This window comes from Apiospora hydei (genome assembly GCF_038363865.1).
Source record: "Apiospora hydei strain CBS 114990 chromosome Unknown utg000011l_segment0_segment0, whole genome shotgun sequence".
NCBI lineage: Eukaryota > Fungi > Ascomycota > Sordariomycetes > Amphisphaeriales > Apiosporaceae > Apiospora > Apiospora hydei.
The window spans coordinates 60,009-72,142 of record NW_027117370.1 but is presented as its reverse complement, the minus strand read 5'-3'; the positions used below and the strand labels follow the sequence as shown (position 1 = coordinate 72,142).

Genomic DNA, 12,134 nt, shown 5'->3' with positions numbered 1-12,134 from the left:
GTAAGTGTTCAGTATTTCGTCACCAGACCAGAGTGGTACGGTATCCTCTATCATCATGAGAGCGCCCCTGAAAAACCACCCGGACCTTTTGTTGAGGACCTGCGCAAAAAAAGACCTGAACTTTTGTACATGGTGAAAGAGGCTACGCCAACCGCCAACAACCATCGCAGGGCCAATCATCAATCGTCATCTTAAACCCGTTGGCCACCGCGGCGACCCTTCGCCGGGACAGTGGTCCAGCCCTCGGGATCCTGAGGAGCAGCAGGAGCATCTTCGGTAATGGGGGTTGCTGGGACAGACTGTTGTCCACTCTGAGAACCGCCATTGGAGCGGGGGCCTCTGGGCTCTCTGGGCTCTCGGGGCTCCCTCGGCTCGCCATAACCACCTCGGCCACGGCCACCTCCACGTCCTCCACGCGTCTCACCACGTCCTCGAGGAGCGTTCTGGTAACCACCACCTCGGCCTCCACGGGCCTCGCCTGGTGCGGATCGCCAGCTACCACCTTCTGTGCCTCTCGCCTTAGGCGCCGGAGCCTGCTCCTTGGGTCGTGCGGGTACTGCCTGCTCAGCAGTTCCGTTCTGTGTCTCCTTAGGTGCCTCGCTGGCCTCAGTTGCCTCAGCATCGGCCTTTTCGGCGGCGGGGGCAGCCTCCTTCTCAGCCTCAGCGGCAGCAGCCTTCTCAGTAGCCTCCTTCGCGGCGGCCTCCTTTGCAAGACGGCGTTCCTCCTTGGCCTTCTCGTCAGCTTCCTTGCGCTCCTTGGCGGCTTGCTCCTTCTTCTCAGCAATCTCACGTTCCTTCGCAGCCGTATCAATAGGACGAGCAGCGCCGAACGGGTTGGCCTTCGGGTCGGTAGCAGAGGAAGGCGGGGGTGATGTCACACCAGGAGCCTCGGAGACTGTGCGCTTCGCAAGGTTGAGCCTTGGCCGACCAACCGGTGCGGCAGCCGGTCCAGCCGGCGAGGATGGTGCCTCGGATCCATGTTGGGATTGCTCAGGAGACTTGTGGTCGGGCTTCATATGTGTGCGCCACTGGTTGTCGAGCTCAGCAGCAGTGGGAGTGCGCTCAGGGCGCTCAGGGCGCTCGGGTCTGTCGCGGAACTCGCCACGGGGAGGTCGTGAGCCCTCGGCAGTGCGGCCCTCGCCCCAGGTAGCAGGAGACGCGCGGCGCTCCTTGTTGAAAGATTCGGTGCGGTTGGCTTCAGTCGGACGGGCACGGCTGCTTCCGCGAGACTCGGAGCGCTCCGCCTGGGGAAGAGGCGAAAGGGGGCCCCTACGCTCCCAGCTAAGGTTGGAGAAATCGCGGCTGGGCTTGGGCTCATCACCGAAGGCAGCATCTCGGGGAGGTCCACGACGCTCGCGCGCCTCGCCAAAATCGTTACGACGCTCATTGCTACGGCCGGGAATATCAGCCAGAGGTCCTTTGCGCTCCCAGCTGGGAAGATCCCGCGCCTCGCCACCACCACCCATGCGATCGCTGTTCTTGGCTGTAGTCGTATTAGCATGTGTAAACAGTTCATGTTCTTGGGATGGATACTTACGAGGATCGGCGATCTTAATTCGAATGTTGCGTCCTTGGAAGGACTCGCCATCCAGGGTCAGAGCCTTCTTGAGGCCCTCGACGTCCTTGAATTCAGCGTAGGCGAAACCCTTGGGACGCATGAGCTCCCTGTCCTCGATGATGCGAACGCTGCTCAGATCGCAGCCCTCAAAGAACTCGGTGACTGTCTCGTTTGTCGCCTCGTAGGACAGGTTGCCCAAGTGAGCAGTGTACGGCGGCTTAGTGGGAAGTTCCGTAGGGTACGAGTCGCGCTCGCGGACAGAAAAGCCTGTTGGAAAGAAAATGATTAGTTTACGTTTGACGGCGACATACTCAACCCATCATTGGTAACATACCACGGTCGGCATAGCTGCTGGTGCTGCCATATCCAGAGTAGCCAGCGCGCTGGGGGGAGGCAGAGGTTGAGAGCCTGAAGTTGGAGTTAGCAACAAATATTCATGTGATATACGGTCGGTGATTGGTAGCTTACCGAAGGAATCCTCGACTTCATCAGCCCATGAGCCACCATATTCTGTATACCATGTCAGTAATTAAATCCTAGGTTGTTATTGAGTGTCGCGGTGTGGTTTCGCAGTGTTGGGTTGGATGCCATGTATCCCACTGCAAATCGGCGAGGGGTGGTTGGTGTATGGAGGGGTGGAAGCGGAGGGTTTCGACGTACTATCTTCATTCAAGAAGGCCCCGAGGGACATAGTCTTTTGCTCCTTCTTCTTGGGAGCTGCGACGAGAACATGTTAGCAAAGGTTCGATCATAGACAGCGTTTACTTCATCTGAAAAATTGACGAGGTTGGGATCTCAGTGCACGCAAACAACAGCGCCAGTACAGTCCTTGTCCCACTGCCAGTGCAAGAGAAGCAAGCGACAGAGGGTTGGGAGAGTTGACGGAGTATGCAAATGCTCCATCGCCGACAGCACAGAGCGAGTCGCCGACTTGTCGTAGAGGGTCGTCGATGACATGGCGTCGGCAGTCGGCGACGACGAGCGCTCGGGAGAGGGCGACAGGAGAGATGCGCCAGGCAGTGGGCAGCGGGCAGTGGGGGTGGGAATACAAGAGGAGGCTACATACCCATGATTGCGTTTGTTAAGAGAGACGCGCGACGATGTCACGGATCGCAGCGCGTTGTTTTCTGGTAGTCGTGGGAGAGGTTGCGGGGTTGTATGGACGAAAGAGATGTGTGGAGGGTTTGTATTGTTTGATGTCGTCGTTCAAGAGGCTTTTTTTCTCCCTAATGTACGGTTTGTGACTGACCTTGGCCAGGGAATGGAGATAGATGGCCTGGACTCCGACTTGAATGAATTGGGATTTGGTTTGGTGTGGTTTGCCTTTTGGTGGGTCTGTCCAAAAAAATACAGAAATCCAGCAATTATGAGCCAATTGGAACCCCGCGATTCACTGCGCAGAAAAAAAAGTTAGGCAGGTAACGCACTGTAACAATCGATTAGAGAACTGCTGAAAGACACAATCAGCGTCATCTATCTCCGTTACTACGAGTCTTCGCTTATTACACTCTGGTGTCGTACGTATTCACGGCAAGGTTCAGGTTGCATTCACTGGTCTGTCGATGATTTTTGTACTCCCGGCCTGCGAGATATTTTCTGTATAGCCTATTTTGAAACCCCTCACAGGCCTTGATTTATGTGTGCCTACGATTATCATAAAGCTGAACAAAGACACAGGCAGAAAAAACCTTAGGAAATTATCATGAGTCTCTAGCTCGGTGTGAACTATAAATTTCCGATGATAACATCAAATTCGCTGGCCTACCTGCAATAGACATAGTCAGTCGCACATGCCCTCTCCCCCATCGCGGCACACTAGATAGGTATCAGCAAAGCCCTAGGTACAAAGGCTTGCCGGTTCGCAGAGTTTTTATCAGATCATGGTGCCCTGAAAACCATAAGACAGTGGCCGCACACAACCTCCCACTTCCTGGTGGTTTCCCGTAGACCCTTAGGTTTTCCATGTACCCTGGTACTTTTCTCCGTTGAGAACGGAGGTGGGGCTCATTAAGCCCAACCGGGCTTAGCCCCTTCAAGCTGCCTGCTCTAGTAGGTGGCTCGTGCAGGGGTTGCCGGAGAACCTCACCCACCGGCGCTGCCAAGCACCAATTCCATCATGGGCTTTTCAACCTCTGGCTTCATCTTGCATCTGCTTTGTACGCCGTGGTAGTCACGCGGACAGCCTGTCTCTTATTGGATCTTGAATCGTACCTGCAGACTTTTCTTCTTTCTATTGGCTTCCGAGCCTCGGTTCTTTTCCAAAGTGTTGTTGGGGGGCTGTATTGAGACGACACAACCTTTTGACTCTTCGAGGGGGCTCTAGCTTGCTGAAGCTTTTCTTTCTTGTGCCACCATTGGCTATATCTTGTCTTATACAAATCTACTAGTTCCCCCTATATTCCTGTCATGTCTCCAGCAACTCCATCCTCGGATCAGCGGCATCCCAACCCCACGGGGATGAGATGCCCACCCGCGCCGAGCTCTTCGAGATCGGCACCAAGTCGCTACAGACCGGCGCCTTAACGGGTGTCCTGGGCGCTGCCTTCGGAGCCGGCTCAGGCATCATGCGCGCAGCCCCGCCCGGTCTTTTCGCCCTGGTAGCCGGTATCCAGTGGTTTGCTCTGGGATCTAGTTTCATGGGTAAGTAACCATGATCTCAGGCCAACAAACAAGCTGTCGTCTCGTTCTAACATCTCCAAGCTTCCAGGAGTCTTCTTTGGCACGCATGGGGAGGCGAAGAGTACTTGACCGCAGCGGACAAGGTTAAGGCAGGTGCAGCTGCTGGTGGAGTGTCTGGTATGATAGGAGGCATGGCCCGTAAGTTCTCGACTGTTTACGCCTCTTCGCGACTCTCCGATTTCTTACCTTTGTCATAGGTGGCCCTAGGAACATCTTACCAGGCATTCTGTTCTTTTCCACCCTGGCCGGTGGTACCACGTATGTGTCTCAAAAGCTCCAGAGCCAGGAACCCAAAGAGAAGAAGAGCATCATGGCCTCGAAATGGAGTCCCATGAGGCAAATATCGGACCAAGAGTACGAGAAGATTCTCGAAGACAAAGTGCTTCGAATAGATGCCGAGCTTGCCATTCTGAACGACAATATTGCTTCGCTGAAAGGAGAATCTTCGCCGAGTGGTTCTATAAGGCCCGAGGCTGGTGGTAGTAAGCCTGCAGCTGAGGCTGGCAAGGCTGTCCCGCCGGCACCTGCCACCCAGAACACAGAGAAAGCAAGGCCGAGGTGGTTTTCCTGGGGAGGCCGGCCTTCATAACACAAGATACCAACGCAAGGGCCATGGCTTTGGCAAAACACACGAATCTCGTTCGCCCCATCATTCGACAAGATGATTCGAGAGCTTAGCCCCAGCTATGAGAGACGAAAGTCTACCTCTGAACTCGAAGGGAGGCATTGTCTATTGCGTATAGCTCGCGTAGAGTCGTGGAATACAAAGGCAATTCAGCATGACAAGAATCATGTACACTTTTCGTGGCAGGTTGGCCCTCTTATGGGTTGTGACTGATGGAAGTGGTGGTCCATTCTCTCTTCACAGTGGGACTCATCCATGAGACATTCTTCTCAACATATGAAGAGTGTAAGTTAATCCCCGGGCCCGTACGACCATAGCGGTTATACAATGGGCTCTTTATTGCGATATCAATAATATACAAACAACCAAGCCAGAGTTGCAAGGTTGATCCCCACCTCACCCAAGAGATATTGATGGACACCAGAACCAGCTAAATGCATCTGGCTAATGTCGTTAGCATCCCTGTTAGAGTCACATGGCACCAAAGCTGACATTGTCCTGCAATACCTCCAAAGAGCCGTCCACTTTGCCAGCACCTTCACGTGCAGTTCATGAGCCGGCCGACTCGTGCATCAAGGGGATTCCAGTACTAAATTGCTAGTCTGGAGTTTTGAATAGGAGTGCCCAAAGGTCATGGAAGTGAGCCAAGACGCATGATATGCGTATTCGATCCCCCAGAACCACATTTACCAATAATATTCAAACAATATAGATGAAGGAATGAGAAACACATCACAGGATCTCCGGAATCCCGGAAAGCCTTTCCCGCTCCCCTCGACGTTAGAGTAGAACACCTACCTAATAACAACAATATCCACGACCACATGGTTCTCGACCCAAACACGCATCTTAAAAACTGGGGAGGACAGGCCAGCTCTGCCAGCAAACAACCACGCCATGGCCACCAACCGGGCCTGGCCATCCCAATCCCATTCACAATCTCAATCCCAATGCTCCGCCGCCCATCCGCGTCGGGTCCGAAGTCAAAAGAAAAAGGACCAGAAGACGGACCCGCCCAACCCATTCGGTCCGGATGGGGGTGATCATAACATCCATCGATTATTAGGCGCCGCCCCCCTTTTTTCCCTCATGTATGGGACGGACGGGCTGCAGGAGAGAGTGACAACGCACCGGCGGCACAGCACAATAGTTCAGTCGTACGAGAAGAAAATGACTAACATGGTCTGCCCGTCCCTCTGGGACAGCGTGGGGTGAGCGGCTAAATTTAATGATTTTCTTTTGCTCTCCCAGACTTCATGACTTGGGGCATTCTTGGCTAATTGCACATGACAAGGAGTCAGATGTCACATACATTTTTATTGATGCAGCAGTAGTAGTAGCAGTGGTGATCGCATTGGCCATCTCCATCACCCTTTCTCCAGTGGGACTTTTCGGCTCCGGGAAGGCATCCGGAGGCACAGCCTTGTTTCGCCGCGACTCGGTATCTGGTGGTGGCGATGGTGATACATGACACCGCCCTCAGGTCAAACATTGGGGTTTATGGTTAGGAGTATCACTTTGCTCTGTTTCTATCTTTCACTCGGAACATATGAGCATAATAATGAATGAATAGTAATAATAATTGACGTACGCTGCATTGCTAGGCGTGACATGAGTTCCAAACCAAAATACTCCATCATGGGCTGAAACCGAGGGATATCATCTATAAACGAACAGGGTATTCTTTGCAGACAGCCAAACCAAAAAGAAAGCAAAAACCGACACTATTAAGACGAAGTAAAAGTATTGCATGTCACCATGCACCTCCTCCCCTGACCTCATACCATCATCACATTACTTAAGCAACCTTAATCGTAGCTTGGCCAGTGTGGTATGAGTATTTGCCAGTCTTGTACGCATTCTCCTGCAAGAAGTCGAGCGGGACGCCCTTCTGCACAATGGGCGACATGAGCATGTTGAGCGACGTGACGTCGCCGTTGACGTAGGGCAGGAAGTACTGGTCGAGGAACTTCCAGACGGGGTTGTCCCAGGCGACGAGGCGGGTGTAGAGCCCGGCCATGTCGACCGTGGTCTTGGAGTTCTTGATGAGCGCGGCCTGGTACTCGGTAAAAACCTTGGTCAGGGCCGCGCCGTCCGGGTTAGGGTTGGTCTGCAGCAGGCTGTGCAGGCGGTTCACCAGGTGCGCGACGCCCTGGAGGCCGCTGTTCATGCCGAAGCCCGTGTTGGGCGTCATCTTGTGCGCCGCGTCGCCGACCAGCACGCACCGGCCCTGGTGCCACTGCTTGACCACGCCCTCCTCGATGTTGCTCAGCATGCTCCACTGGCGGTTAGCCCAGACGTCCGCGAAGGTGACCCACTGGCCTGGCTCGCGGCCCGGGAACTTGACGTCGGCGTACTTGGCCGCCAGCGCGTCCTTGTCTTCGTCCGAGAAGCGGGGGCCCCGGTCAGCCGTCGGCTTCTCGAGGCGCTCGTACACCAGGAAGTGCTGCTGCTGCTCGGCCACGATCAGCTGGATCGTCATGCGGCCGCTGTGCGTCTCGTAGCACGTGGCCGCGTCCAGCTCGGGCGACTTGGTGGAGTAGCCATACAGGCCCTTGTAGGTCGAGACGAAGGGCTCGTCCGGCTGCTTGGAGGCTTCCTCGTTCATCATCCGCCGCACGGTGCTCCGCACGCCGTCGGCGCCGATGACCATGGATGCCGTGTAGGTGCTCTTGTCGGCACACGACACTGTCACGCCGGTTGATGTGGTCTCGATGGAGACGACCTCCTTGTTGAGCAAGACCTTGGACGGGTCCGGGAGGTTGTTGGTCAGCATGTTCATGAGCTTGGCGCGGTGGAAGCACATCCAGGGGTGACCGTGACTATGGATGCGTTAGCGGATTGGTCTAGGGTAAGGCTAAGCGAGAGGACACCTACTTGATCTGCATGGCTTCAAACATGTTGCTCTTGGATATCATCGACCCATCCCTTCGCAGATTACGCTTGTACAGAACGGGCATGTATGTACGGTCAGCCTCGTCCAGCATGCCAAGCTGGTCCAAGAGGCGGACATTGTGAGGCCAGACGGCGACGGAGGCACCAGAGTCGACATCGAGCTGGTCCCGGCGCTCTAGGATGACATAGTCGATCCCGGCCTTGGAGAGTGCATGGGCGGCGGTTAACGCCACCGGGCCACCGCCGACCAAGATGACACGAAAGTCCTCGGTCTTTTGTTCCGCCATGACAAAAGTATATTAGGACTAGGGAGGCTTGGTACTAGAGACGCGAGAGTAATAGGAATCGGTAGTCGGATGTGAAGATTTGAATGTAACCAGAGACAACAGGAGCGTGGAAGGAACGGGGAGAATTCGAGATGTATACGATCCGAGTCATGGCAGGACTTTAATCCAGACTGGGGTCCTCGTTTCAACGTACCACCAGCTAGACCTGGCCACGATGCTAATATCGACAACCTTACATTAACACACGTGAAGACGTACCAATGAGCGGGAGAATGGCCGACGTCTCATATTCGGCGGACCAAGTGCGGAGGCAGTTTGGGTTATCGACCCATGCAAAAGCTCCGCTCTGGCCGTCATGGCATATTCCATGGGAATGTGTCGAGCCGTCACGAACTTTTTTTGCCCTCTTTTTCAGGAGGCACTGGACTACTGCTAGACCCTGTACAATAGACGGTAGACCCGTTGGGTGGCCAAGCCCAAGCCATGGATGAGGGCGATGCATAATCCTACCAGGGACCCTCGCTCTTTTCGCCGAGCGATTCCCAAGCAGGTGGATATAGGACGAACTCTTCTGCATCCGGAGATGGAGTCCATGGCCTGACCCCATCCGGAGCTACTGCTGAATGTAGCTCGCACCCCTTTTCCTTACATCTGGACAAGTCTCGGCCGGCTAGAACGTCGACGTCGAAGTCATCCGAAGCCAATTTTGGCCACGGCAGGCCGCATTTGCCGGGCCAATATTGTTGACAGGCAGACGGATTGGGGTCAAGAGCCGTTGTTTGGAGCCGTTGTTTGATGCAGCCTTCGCGTCGCTGCACCGTTGTTTCATTTGACATCGGGACGGGGGAGGATACGAACGAGTTAGTCGGGGCTTGGGGTAGGCTTAGAGTGACGGGAGCTTTAGGCTCGATTCACCCAAAGCGCTAGGCGGGCGCTCTGCCCAGGTGGGCAAAGTTCTCTGCCCTAAGCCTCCACTGAATCTCGCTGCTGTAATTGACAGAGGTCGTGAGTGAACCGAGCTTAGTGGTACTTTCTTACCTTATTAAGTAGGGACTTGCTGGATTTGCACTGATACAACACGGTATCTGAGATCAGCCGATGTTTGGCACAGCGAACCAGCAGCTCGGTGTAATATCATGATTGACATATATTGGCATATCCAATCTATGTCGTACCGCGTGCATTTGGGGGCATTGACTATAGCACGACAACAATAGCCTGACAGGCGTGGCAGGCCGCGGTATCGTGTCTTTGTAAGATGACAAGTGCAACGTTGCTCCACAGGCGTCGCAGTGACCAATTCCAGGCCGCTTGAAGGCAGAGCTGCCCATCTTGGCCCGCGCGCTAGAAGAAGCGCTAGAACCGCTAGACTAGCCCTCAACCAGGCATCCCGGGAAACCCAGATCTGAGAACTCCCCTGTTCAGACTCGGAATGGGCAGTCGTCTCGCCAAAGGACCGTAGCGAGATTGGCCGAGGTGTTTACTTGGTCTCACCAACTGCCGGAGCGGCCGGCTTCGTCTCGTCATCGACTGTGGTAGTACAAGTACGAGTACGGGGTCGATGACTTGCTTCTTCGCGTACAGCTGAAATGCACCTTCGGCCGCGGGGCCGGGCCCGATCAACAGCGAGTGGATGGGAATCTACCCGTTCCAACGTCCAGTCTGCAATTAGAATCAGGGCGGACGGGACATATATGTATGTTTCAGTCAACGTGCGACATAGCTTTCGTCGATGAGCCCTGGCCTTGGGCCCCTGGTACAATATTAACTTGAACCGACAAGTAGCCGGCTCGACTAGCTGCTGGCAGGCTGCACCGCCTGGCCGCTGCACTGCAGGCACTGCACTGTACCCAGCAGACAGTGCTGTGGCTTTCTTCTGGCGTGTGTGGATGTCCGCCCTCACTCGCCCTGCCGCTGGCCTCACATCATTTCCTTTCCGGGAAACTGGGAATGACGACCTCCTCCATCCGGGCAATAGTCCTTTGGGGCCTTTTTGGAAAATTCTGGTCCGGAATGCACTTCCACTCTCTCCCAGAGACTTGGCTACAGACTCGCAATCTGCCAGCAGAAAAGACTGGAGATGGAACGACCAGGCCCTAGGCCCGTCCCTGTCTCTGTCCTGTCTCTGCCCTGCAAGTGCCTGTCCATTGGGTCTCCCCGAGTCATGGCCTGCGGGGGGCCTGGCAGCAACCCTGGCAGTTCGTATAGTGGACCACCCGCGCCAACTTGGACCTGGTCCCGAAAACGTGGTGTAGGGCCTGTAGGCCACAGAGGGACTACCAGATACGGTGTAGGCGGCCCCGTCTGACTTCATTAACCGAAGAAGAAATTCGGCCTCGCATGGGTTCCTGGGTTGCTCTGGATATTAATGCCGCCTCAAGGGGAGTCGCGAGGGGGGACGCGGCAGGGCAAGAGGGACCAGTCAGCGTATCCAGGTTTCATCGCTTCGTTAGCACGGCATGTTACCTCGCTTCGGCCGGCACACGCCGCATGGCAGAAGGCATAACGCACTGCAGCAAGAAGCACTGGGCACACTTTGCTTTCGTACGAAAAGGAAACAAAAGACTGATAACCCCCATCGTCCCCGCCGACCTTCGCGATGGGTTATCTATACAAGCTAGCCATATTACTATCGTCTTGTGTGGTTCTCGTGTAAGTCGTTGTTGTCCGGTCTTGTCAGAGACTCCCCATCAACATGGCCCGGTTCTCTTCATCGCTGGCCCTGTGGCTCTTGGCCATCTTCGCCACCCTCGTCGCTGCTCAGAACTCGACACAGTCGGCTAGCTTGGTATCGGTTCTACCGTCTATCGAGCAACAACTGCCACAATGCGCTGTACGTATAACCCTACCAGCTGCACCCTTTACTTGCCGCACTCGGAGGCCCCATACTCAATGCTGACAGCCGAACAGTTCGACTGTTTCCAGGCCAGAGCCGGATCGAGGTCCTGTCTCGATGTTAACGAATTCATCGTCACGGATTCCAAGGACTGCATGCGGGCGAGCTGCACAACCCACCAGCTGAAGGGTTAGTCATGTTGCCTGTCTATACTGCCCTGGGACTCTCATATACTTATTCTTTATACCGCAGGTGCCGAGCGGCTTTTGACAACGACATGCGGAGTTAAGCCGCGGAACATCCAACCTATGATTCGGGCCGTTGCATGGACACTATGGGCCGTCGCTACAGTTTTCTTGGGAGGGCGCCTACTTGCCCGCTCTTCGTACTTCGGCGGCATGTTGTTGGGATACGATGACTGGGCTATCATCACCTCATTCGTTGTCCTCACGGGAGTGACAATCGGTGCTGAGCTGAGTATGCTACCTGGGAGAAACATGGGGTTCCAGAAACCTGGCTAATGCGTAACTACAGTGGTAGTATTCGGCCTCGGTACTGATCTGTGGACGCTCGATGACATGCACATCAACATTGTGCTCATTGTAAGTTGCCGAGTGCACCCGTAAACTTTCACTCATACTGGTGTATGTACCAAAACATGACTGACCACGACGCAAATATTAGCTATTCTACATCGCCGAGTTCGCCTATGTCATCGAGTCAACTCTCACCAAGATCTCGATTCTTCTCCTCTACCTCAGAATCTTCCCGGATCGTCAATTCCGCAAGCACATTTTCATACTTATGGCCGTCATGGCGCTCTTCTGCGTGGCGTTCGTTGTCACCCTCTTGACGTACTGCGTGCCCTTCGACTACACATGGACAAGGTGGGATAACGAGAAGACTGGAAAGTGCATCAACATGGACGCGCAAACGTACACCTGCGCTGCCTTGAACATAGTCCTAGACATTGTCATTTTCTTCATGCCCATCCCGCAGCTGTAAGTATATCTGATCCCTTCTAGCAATAAATGGAATTGCTGGCTAACATTCGAACCCCCTTCTAGGATGAAGCTCGATTTGTCGTGGAAGAAGAAGGTCGGCATCATCTTCACCTTCCTGGTCGGTCTCTTCGTCACCATCTGCAGCGTGGTCCGCCTCCAGGCCCTCATCGGCTGGACGCTCAGCACGAACCCGACGATGGACTACGCGCCCCCTGGCGGTGTGGTCGCTGGTTGAACTCGACGTGGGCGT

General features: G+C 54.7%; 4 protein-coding genes across 4 annotated transcripts; 2 read left to right on the top strand and 2 right to left on the bottom strand.

The window, feature by feature from the left end:
- Positions 1–191: 191 nt before the first annotated feature.
- Positions 192–2,628, bottom strand: PG997_015236 (uncharacterized protein; the record flags this gene model as incomplete). Its single annotated transcript, XM_066819550.1, has 6 exons — positions 192–1,483; positions 1,538–1,825; positions 1,889–1,966; positions 2,027–2,068; positions 2,219–2,275; positions 2,625–2,628. 6 exons carry the CDS (start codon positions 2,626–2,628, stop codon positions 192–194), a joined length of 1,761 nt encoding a protein of 586 aa, XP_066660435.1.
- A 1,392-nt stretch (positions 2,629–4,020) lies between these two features.
- PG997_015235 (uncharacterized protein) lies at positions 4,021–4,826 on the top strand (the record flags this gene model as incomplete). Its single annotated transcript, XM_066819549.1, has 3 exons — positions 4,021–4,198; positions 4,259–4,375; positions 4,435–4,826. 3 exons carry the CDS (start codon positions 4,021–4,023, stop codon positions 4,824–4,826), a joined length of 687 nt encoding a protein of 228 aa, XP_066660434.1.
- A 1,834-nt stretch (positions 4,827–6,660) lies between these two features.
- PG997_015234 (uncharacterized protein) lies at positions 6,661–8,044 on the bottom strand (the record flags this gene model as incomplete). Its single annotated transcript, XM_066819548.1, has 2 exons — positions 6,661–7,684; positions 7,740–8,044. The coding sequence occupies 2 exons, from the start codon at positions 8,042–8,044 to the stop codon at positions 6,661–6,663; spliced, it is 1,329 nt and encodes a 442-aa protein (XP_066660433.1).
- A 2,695-nt stretch (positions 8,045–10,739) lies between these two features.
- Positions 10,740–12,119, top strand: PG997_015233 (uncharacterized protein; the record flags this gene model as incomplete). Its single annotated transcript, XM_066819547.1, has 6 exons — positions 10,740–10,877; positions 10,955–11,069; positions 11,133–11,357; positions 11,415–11,482; positions 11,565–11,881; positions 11,948–12,119. The coding sequence occupies 6 exons, from the start codon at positions 10,740–10,742 to the stop codon at positions 12,117–12,119; spliced, it is 1,035 nt and encodes a 344-aa protein (XP_066660432.1).
- Between the last annotated feature and the right edge of the window lie 15 nt (positions 12,120–12,134).